This window comes from Nilaparvata lugens, chromosome 8 (genome assembly GCF_014356525.2).
Source record: "Nilaparvata lugens isolate BPH chromosome 8, ASM1435652v1, whole genome shotgun sequence".
In the NCBI taxonomy this organism is placed as follows: domain Eukaryota; kingdom Metazoa; phylum Arthropoda; class Insecta; order Hemiptera; family Delphacidae; genus Nilaparvata; species Nilaparvata lugens.
The window spans coordinates 44,314,960-44,324,524 of record NC_052511.1 but is presented as its reverse complement, the minus strand read 5'-3'; the positions used below and the strand labels follow the sequence as shown (position 1 = coordinate 44,324,524).

Here is a 9,565-nt window from a genome sequence, read left to right as displayed (position 1 = left end):
ATTGAAATTGAAATTGGTTTATTTGCCATAACATTTTACAATCATTGGTGTTTGCAATAAATATTGTAGTTCTGATTTTTTAATACATTAAAAAATATACATTAGAGAAGTATAGAACCAATTGTGCATGCAAAATTTCCAACAGAAATTTGTGAATACATTAGAGAAGTCGAGAACCAATTTTGCATGCAAAATTTTCAATATCTTCCGATTGCCACAATTTAAATGTATAATTCAAAATCCCTCTGGGCGTTATTTTCAGCTCTTCAACCTGAGACCAGAAAGTGCACAAAATTACGCCCAGAGGGATTTTTAATTATACATTTGAATTGTGGCAATTAGAAGATATTGTTGATTGAAAACTAAAATTCATTTAAATTGATTATTTTGTTGAAATTTTACTCGTTTTTGTAACTCAGAACACATTAGATATAGAGAGTTCCGGATGATTTCATTGTATTCAGAATTTTATAATATGAAAAAAGGCAAGAGCAAATTCAACTGTCCGACGACTGAGTGAAATAAGCTGGAAACTAGAAAATGAACCGAAAATACGAGGTGTTTGGGCCATTCTGTATCCATCACAAGGAAATTTTGCATGCAAAAATTGTTTCTAGACTTCTCTTATGTATCCAAGCAATATATTGAAAAATCAGAACTACAATATTATATTAAAAGTACACCCCCTTTTCATGTCTATATTGACTGGAGACAGGACTAATATTAAACATCCCCTCCCTCAGAGGAAGGACCTACAAAAAAGGCCAGGAGTGGAACTCACGTAGGTCACGAGTTTGTGGGTGGAGAGGACGAAACTCACCACTGGTTAAAGAATGGCGGCCATTCAGGCAAAACTTCTTGGGAGAGATGAGGCTTTCGACCCTGCAAAGTTTCGGAGGGGCAAAAAGAAAAACCCAAGAGACCAGAGATGGGTGAAACTTCAGGCACAATAGTAGGTCAAGAGGCTGAGCCAAGGGTGACTAGGTTCACTATCAATAATTTCAACATCGATAATACCTACACCAGATACGGAACTACACCTCAAATGGATATAAAGGTATTCCCACATGCCCAACCGAACCTCGAACAGCGTAGCGAATCGTACAATCCGCCGTGCTTCGAGCCGTGTGCAGCGAACATAAGCCATATGTTTCATAATGTTAACACTCAGCTGTTAAACAACCCAATCCATATCCAATTCAACGTCAGAATTTTGTTTAGAATATCATCCCCGATATCCTAGTAGTGCTAAAAAAGTTTCAGGGTTGAAGGATTGAAAGGAAATTAAACTTTTATGATAAAATTGGAAACATCGCGAAGATTTCTTTTTCTTTTGAATATCACTTCTCTCAGAATCATGTGGCGTCGTAATGAGTAATAATTTTATATCAAATTAACGGGGAGAATGTCTCCTTTTTAGAGGTGTTTGGATCATTTTTATCCGACCTATACCTAGTTATTTTTACTTTCCTTGCCCTATTACCATAGGTAAGGAAAGTATTGCTTTCCGAAAAAAATTAAGGTACCCAAATTTGTAAATTTCTATACGTTTCGAGGTCCCCTGAGTCCAAAAAAGTGTTTTTTTGGGTATTGGTCTGTATGTGTGTGTATGTGCGTCTGTGTACACGATATCTCATCTCCCAATTAACGGAATGACTTGAAATTGGAACTTAAGGTCCTTCCCCTATAAGGATCCGACACGAACAATTTCGATCAAATGCAATTCAAGATGGTGGATAAAATGGAGAAAATGTTGTCAAAAACAGGGTTTTTCGCGATTTTCTCGAAAACGGCTCCAACGAGATTTTGATCAAATTTATACCTAAAATAGTCATTGTTAAGCTTTATCAACTGCCACAAGTCCCATATCTGTAGAAATTTCAGGAGCTCCGCCCCATCTAGGTAAAGTTTGATTTTAGATTTCCAATTAGCAGGCTTCAGATACAATTTAAACAAAAAATTCCAAATGGAAAAGATTGAGCATGAAAATCTCTACAATTAATGTTCAGTAACATTTTCACCTAAAATTTAAAATAAGCTTGAAATTCGAGAAAATGTTATTATTTCAATTGCAAACTGTTGGCAACTGTTGATTCTATTAAATCATACACTATGAAGAGATAGCAGACCTCGTGTGTCTCCAGCGTTATAGTCCTGTCACCAGCTGGCTTAGATCTTTGCATAGTAGACTTGAGATGCGCGGGAACACTAGCGTCAGGTGATAAATTTTCATAACGACAAGGAAAGTTGTGTGACTGCGCCACACCAGATTTTTTAATTAATGATTATGTTCGTCAATGTCGAGACATTTCGAGCAGAGAACATGAAATTTTCGAGATGCTAGAAACTTTTTTGTTTCGAAAGATAAGTAGGATAAAACCCCTTTTTTGAAAATTCGTAGCTCCGAAACCAACAATGGTAGAATCCTGCGCGACCACGCAATTCATTTGAAATTTTATTCTCTTTAATTTTGTCAAGAATGATTTTTCTCGAGAAACTCAAGGTTCACAAGATAAAAAGGAAAATTGAAAAAAGTGCTAAATTTTGAGGGTTTTTTGGGGGTGAAGCCGCCCTCTGGGGTGTCAGCAAATTTCAGATTCGAATTCAGCGCCCCAAAATACATATAGAACCGTCGAGAAAAATTCTTTCGGGGCTGTTTCCTGAAAAACGACCATTTGACTCGTCTAATTCTTAATTAACCGAGGATGGTTATAGGCCTATTTGAAATTCTTCACATTTCCATTACGTCAAGTTATAAATTGACCGAAGCGAAGCTGAGGTCTTAGTTTCGACTCGATCGGCTTTCGTCTGTTTGTTTGTACCGCAGTTACAGTCGCAGTTATTGTCCGATTTCGATGAAATTTGGTATGCAAGTTCTTTGAAACAAGGCGCAAAAACGTATGTGTAACGATTTTTGATAAAACCTCTGGTTTTTTTGTAATATTTAAAAAACCGCGAACTAACCTCAATCCAGAAAGGATGTGTCTTTGAAGATACAGCAGTTCATTTTCATACTTTTTCGCATCAATTGTTACTAGCACATGGTGGTCGAGTCGGTTAGACCGTGGTCTGTCACACTGCGGGACCCAGGTTCAATTCTGCCAGTTTTTTTGCAGATAATACTAATATTGTTTTATCTTATTCTAATAATATATCATTATAAAATAAATTATTATGATTAGATAGAATAATTGAATTGAATCATATTATTAAATTGATTTAACAAATTAATTGGATAAATTATTTTAAAAAAATCTTTATTGTATTGGAGTCCAATACTGTAGTTGTAGAGAAAAATGTGTATGTAAAGGTATAAAGGTGAATTTTTTCCCTTTTTGTGTAGTTGAGAAGTTGATATTGTGGTAATTACTAACATTAAATTAAAAAGACCAAGAAATTGTCAAAAACCACAGATTTATTGATACTTAGAAATACCGGTTTCGGTAATTACACCATTGTCAATCTCTGATAATGACCGAAACCGGTCTTTCTGAGTATCAATAAATCTGTGGTTTTTTGACAATTTCTTAGTCTTTTTCATTTAAAAGGTATGTATTTGATATGAAGGTACTCCTTGATAAGTCCAGTGTCCCTGGAAACAGTGTCTCTAGCACTTTCAATGGAGAAAATAATAGATGACATGGATAAATCTTCACAATACTTACTGTACTGAATCTTCACAATACTCACTGTACTTACTGTACTGAATCTTCACAATACTCACAGTACTTACTTTGGTGGCCCTTCTCATTAGATTGAAAGTTGTATTCATGAGCGAGGTCTACTGTTCGCAGAACTACTAGTAAAATAGACCCTTGTGGAGCACGGGTTACCTGCTAGTCAATAATAAAGTTTTGATCAAGGAGTAAGGGAGTGTTCTTTTCATCGATTTGCAACATTCAGAACAGTAGGTACTGAACTGTACTCTGTATGAAACTCCACAGCGTTTTCGGCCGACTGTACAGTGCATCAGTCAGTCTATCAGTGACTTTTGACTTAAATGAGAAAGGGGCTGAAAAAATTATAATTAAATAAAAATATCATAGAGATTTACAATTTATTAATGCAAATATAAACACATCAAAGAATGCATTTTCGCATTGCGGGTACATTATTAAAAACAAAAACATTAAGCAGATTAAAAAAGTTTATCCAATATGTTGTTTATTTGAAATGACCCTGAATAAAAACCGGATGAGAAAGGTATATAATATTAATTTTTCGTGATAGGTTATTATTTATAACTTCTCTAAATACTTTTGTTACCAAATATATCATAATATCTTAGAGCTTGTTTAATTGAATCCTCCAATTGGTTTTAATTTATTTAGTACCTATAAATTCAAAATGGATGATCAATCATTATTGATTCACAAGGAAGTATGATAAAGAGAATCCAAATCAAATAATATTCTAATCATGTTTAGAAAAAAATCAGTGATTGGAGCATATATGTTTTGAAATTATTTCAGATATCATTGACAGTACGAAAACTGATGATTTGAAGCCGAAATTAGTAAAATAAATCAACAGTATAAATGTTTCATTATAAAAATTGAAAAATATTCACCACTTAGTATTTTTTTTGTTTGAATTCGCTGAGCGGTTCGCTGCACGGCGCGCTGCGCAGCGAATTGCACGGTTCGCTGCGCTGTTCGAGGTTCGGTTCAGCATGTGTGGACATACCTAAATAATGAATATCGCAAGAAAACCTACTCGTTCTAATAGATCCTATCGATGCAGGGAACCGATAAAACGCCGAATCGATACACGATATTTATAGAACGCCACATCGATACACCAACCTGCATCACCCATCACTATTACATCACTCATCCACTGGCTAAATTTCAACTCTATCCTTTATATACAATTGGCTAGTTGACGGGAGTGTCAAAAAAATCCCGTACCTCAACAAAATTCCCGTACTTTTCCCGCCCAAATGAAATTCACGTACAATTCCCGGATTTCCCGCCGCGTGGACACTCTGTGTATAAACAATAACAATTTAAAATGGGAAAAATCATCTTGCGAGTGTGCAAAGAACTAACGATTGTTCATCTTGTAGTACAGCATTTCAAGACACCAGTCTGATGCAGCGGACCGATTGTCAAAAACCTGTCAGTTGATACTGTTCCAATTTATAGTTTCCAAGTTCTATAACCGTGTTATGAAAAAGATCTTTTCTATTGCAATGATGATACGATTTTAGCTTGTGCATAGGTAATGAAAAGTGCATTAGTGAATTGAGATGATCAAACGTTCATGCAAACAGTGGGATTCGAACCCACAAACCAGGTGGTGCAGCAGACCGAAGTTTGTAACGCTCCTCACCACTAGATCACTTGATCTGGATCAGAACAATCTATGAAAAGTAAAATCTTTGTATAGCAGTAGGGCAGTTGCATCAAAAACAGTTAACTGATTTTTTGTACCTTATCTTCATTTGAGATTTCAGGGGTACATGTTACTGCGAGTAATATATAGTAAAGTCAAATGGTCAGGAAATGTAGTCATTTTTTAGGAAAATACCCCGAAAGAATTTCTCTCGTCGGTTTTGTATGTATTTTGGGGCCCTGAATTTGTATCTGAAATTTGCTGAACGCCAGAGGGCGGCTTCACCCCCAAACCCCCAAATGTTAGGACTTTTTTCAATTTTTCCATTCTATTTCAAAGACCTCGGGTTTTTCCAGAAAAAGCATTCTATACAAAATTGAAAAAATAACATTTCCAATCAATCGAGAGGTTGCGCAGGATTTAACGATTTTTGGATTTGGAGCTAAAGATTAAAAAAGGGTATTTTTCAGTTTTTTTTTTCAATTCATTTTTAACAGGATTCCACAGAAATTTTGAAATTTAGTTGACGGGGGAGGAGGAATACTATCAAAAATAAAAATCTGTACTGAAGCCAAAATACAAATTTTTCATTGTAATAACTTTTCATAACCAATCGAGTCAATATTTTCAATCATATTGTTATTAGGGACGGTTACATAGGCGCCAACTCCATGGGGCCAAGCCCCCCACCCCCAAAAAAAATTTAGTCGCGGGGCTACCCCCCCCCCGCAATAATTTGTCGAGAAGGATAATTTAATTTCACTTGTAAGTTTAAAGCATTTCGTGATACGGTACTTCAAACAGTACTAAACCAATAAATAATTACTCTCAACTCAACACAAAATGGTTGTCATACTGTTTTATGTTTTTACGAACTTAATACGTCGTAAAACATCTGCTACAGATCTCATATCTGTAGAATTTTCAGAAGCTCCGCCCAATTATCAGTCTCCAGATACAATTTAAAACAAAAAAATCCAAGAGGAAAAGATTGAGAATGAAAATCTCTACAATTAACGTTTAGTAGCATTTTCAACTAAAATTGAAAATAAGCTCAAAATTCAAGAAAATGTGATTATTCAATGGCAAACTGTTGATTCTATTAAATCGTTCACTATGATGAGATAGCAGACCTCGTGTGTCTCCAGCGTTATTGTCCTGGCACCAGCTGGCTCAGATTTTTGAATAGTGGACTTGAGATGCGCGTGATCACTGGCGTCAGGTGATCAAATTTCATAACGGCAACTAAAGTTGTGTGAGTGCGCCACATCAGGTTTTCAAGCGGTCGTCACACCAACGTCTGCTAGCGGTAGCAAGCTCGCTCCCGCGGAGGTAGTTTTTCTGGAAGCAGTTTACACCAAAAAACGTCCGCCAGCGGTAGTTTGGTTTTGTTCTTGTTTTGATGAGGCTGGTTCTCTAGAAGTGGGGGAAGGCCGGCAACCAGAGTGCTGTACTTCGTCTCGTGCAGTACTGTACTAGTGTCTAGCTCTAGACTGTCTACTATCTAGTAGCAGAAGTATTCGAGAATGGACATGATGCTAAATTTTAGCGACCAAAAATCACTTCGTAATAATGTACCGTGGTTAGAGGACAGTAGCTCCGATAGTGATGAGGAACTTATTATGCTGTATTCTGTTTCCAAGAGGTCAACGTGGGTTCACCCAATACACAAGAAGAGGGAAGTTTATGGAGAGTTCCACCATCTTATGAGAGATTTGGAGCTGGATGAGAACAAGTTTAAAAACTATTTCAGATTAACTTCGGAACAGTTTATTGAAGTGCTATCATTGATTCAAGATGAAATAACCAAATCGAACACTAATTATCGGCGATCAATATCTGCGAAGGAGAGATTAGCTGTGTGCTTGAGGTAAGTTTAAGCTGTGAGTCTCGGTATTCTGCGCATGCGCTACCGATGGCGAAGTTCTGGAGTTCGCTTTCCATGTTATTAGATTGGCCACGTCAGACCGAGCTCACTACCGCTAGCGGTACTCCCACTAGGAGACGAAGTGAAACTACCGCCGAGGTAATACCTCCGCGGTAGCGAACTCGGTGTGACCTGCACAACTTAATAACATGGAAGGCGAGTTTTTTGACTTCGCTACCGCCGCGGACGCGAGCTCGGTGTGACCTGCCCTTTAGTTTTGTGCATTTTTTGTTCAATAGTGTCTAAAAGAGTGAAATGTTTTTTTTGCGTGTGCCTATGTTCTATATGTACTGCGTAGTTGAATAAAGCATTTCTAGGTCTTATAAATTCAATTTTTTTCCGGGGGAGGACCCCCGGAACCCCCCAACCCCGATCATTTTGACAAGTCGGCGCCTATGGACGGATATGTTCTATCAGAATAACCCGATGCATGTACTTGATTCCAGAATTTCTTAGTGGAGAGGCGCTTCGAGGATAAAAAAATTTATCATTCATAACTTTTGACACAATCATCGGATCTTCTCGTACTACAGCCCATTCTTCTCAGATACTGTAGTGAAGGCGGTCCAAATCATACTTCATAAGTAAAGTATTTATATAAAAGTCAAATTTAATACGAGGCTGGGATTATTCTACAAGTGAGTTAGTAGAAAACTGAAAAGATTTTAAATACTTGTAACGGTTTTATTAAAAACAAACTAGTATAATATTACCATTTCCACCATCACCAATTTGCATAAATATGCTAATGTTTATATGTCAAACACAAAGTTAGAGTTTTCACTGGCAGGCACTCTGTATAGCATTGATGAAAATCTCAACATTTTCAGGGGGTACGTCGGGATAAATTCCATGACCAAGATTAGCAATGTATCGATGTTTACCGAATTTCTCAACCATTGTTTTAGCCATCTTTTCAATAGTTTCTTTTGATGCATATAACGCACAAGGGTCCAGATTTCCCTGAAGAGTCACATTAGGGCCAACCCGCTTCCTTGCTTCTACTGGATCTACAGTCCAATCAATCCCGACAACTTCATACCCCGACTGGCCTAGTTTTTCCAAACCATAATGAGCTCCTTTGGCAAAAACAGTCATCGGAACTGTGCCCAGTTCAGATCCTATCATTTCTTTGACTCTATAAGCGATTTGTTTCAGGTAAGGCAGTGAAAATTCGTCGAACTGTTCGGGCCCTAAATATTCAGCGTTTGATTCAAAAACTTGCAGCAGTTGAGCCCCAGCATTTGCCTGCATTACTAAATAATCAACAATAACATCTGTTAACAAAGAGAGAAGCTTTTTGGTTTCCTGAGGCCATTGATAAATCCATTTTTTAGCTTTGGACATTGTCTTTGATCCACCTCCTTCAATCATATAGCACATTAGAGTCCAAGGAGCTCCAGTAAATCCAATAAGTGGTACTTTTCCTTCCAATTGTTTTCTAGTCATTGTTATTGCTTTTGCCACGTATCCTAGCTTTTCTTGAACATCAACTGGAATATGCTTTTCAAGTCTTTGTATATCATCTACGGTTACAAGTGGTTCGGGTAGTACAGGACCAACACCAGGCCTCATTTCTACTATCATACCTAATGCCTGAGGAATAACTAAAATATCTGAAAATATGATGGATGCATCTAAAGAATATCTTCTGATGGGTTGTAGGGTCACTTCTGTTGCGTAAGCAGGGGTTTGACATATTTCAAAAAAGTTGTGTTTTTCTCTGAATGCTCTAAACTCTGGTAGATACCGGCCAGCCTGTCGCATTATCCATACTGGAACGTGATCCACTTTTTCACCCCGTACAGCTCTAAGAAAATTGTCATTTATCAAAGGTGGAAAACTCATGCTTGAATATTGAATGCACTATTATTTTTCAATAGCAAGAAAACTTTACAATAGAATGAAAATAAATTTAGATGACAGGTACTTTTTAAATTACAGTATTTATAAATTTGAGGTTATGTTTACTTTCACTATCAACTTTCAGAAAAAACAGCTGTTTGAACAACAGTGCTAAAAACCGTAATTATTCCAAGTTATTCGTACTTATTCAAAGTAACTATTCAAATCGTACTTATCCAAATCGCTAAAAATAAATTCCATTCATTTTAAAATAATTTATCTTAAATTTTATATATTTTTTCATTCATGATAATTCTTTCCACAAGAATTCAATCTTCTAAGTAGTTTTGAATTCAAAAATTAGACTTTTCAGGCAGAATTATTTCAAATTGAAATACATCATTCAGAAAATAGCATTTTTCATTATTCATTATATTTTTCAAAACTCAGTTTGTG

General features: G+C 36.4%; 1 protein-coding gene across 1 annotated transcript; it reads right to left on the bottom strand.

Moving 5' to 3' along the window:
- Positions 1–7,923: 7,923 nt before the first annotated feature.
- On the bottom strand, positions 7,924–9,264 carry LOC111053597 (uroporphyrinogen decarboxylase). Its single transcript, XM_022340515.2, has one exon. The coding sequence runs from the start codon at positions 9,110–9,112 to the stop codon at positions 8,045–8,047; it is 1,068 nt and encodes a 355-aa protein (XP_022196207.1). The 5' UTR covers positions 9,113–9,264; the 3' UTR covers positions 7,924–8,044.
- Positions 9,265–9,565: the final 301 nt, after the last annotated feature.

Bases quoted from the DNA above. Each gene is read 5' to 3' on its own strand.
- LOC111053597 (XM_022340515.2), bottom strand. From the start codon at position 9,112: ATGAGTTTTCCACCTTTGATAAATGACAATTTTCTTAGAGCTGTACGG.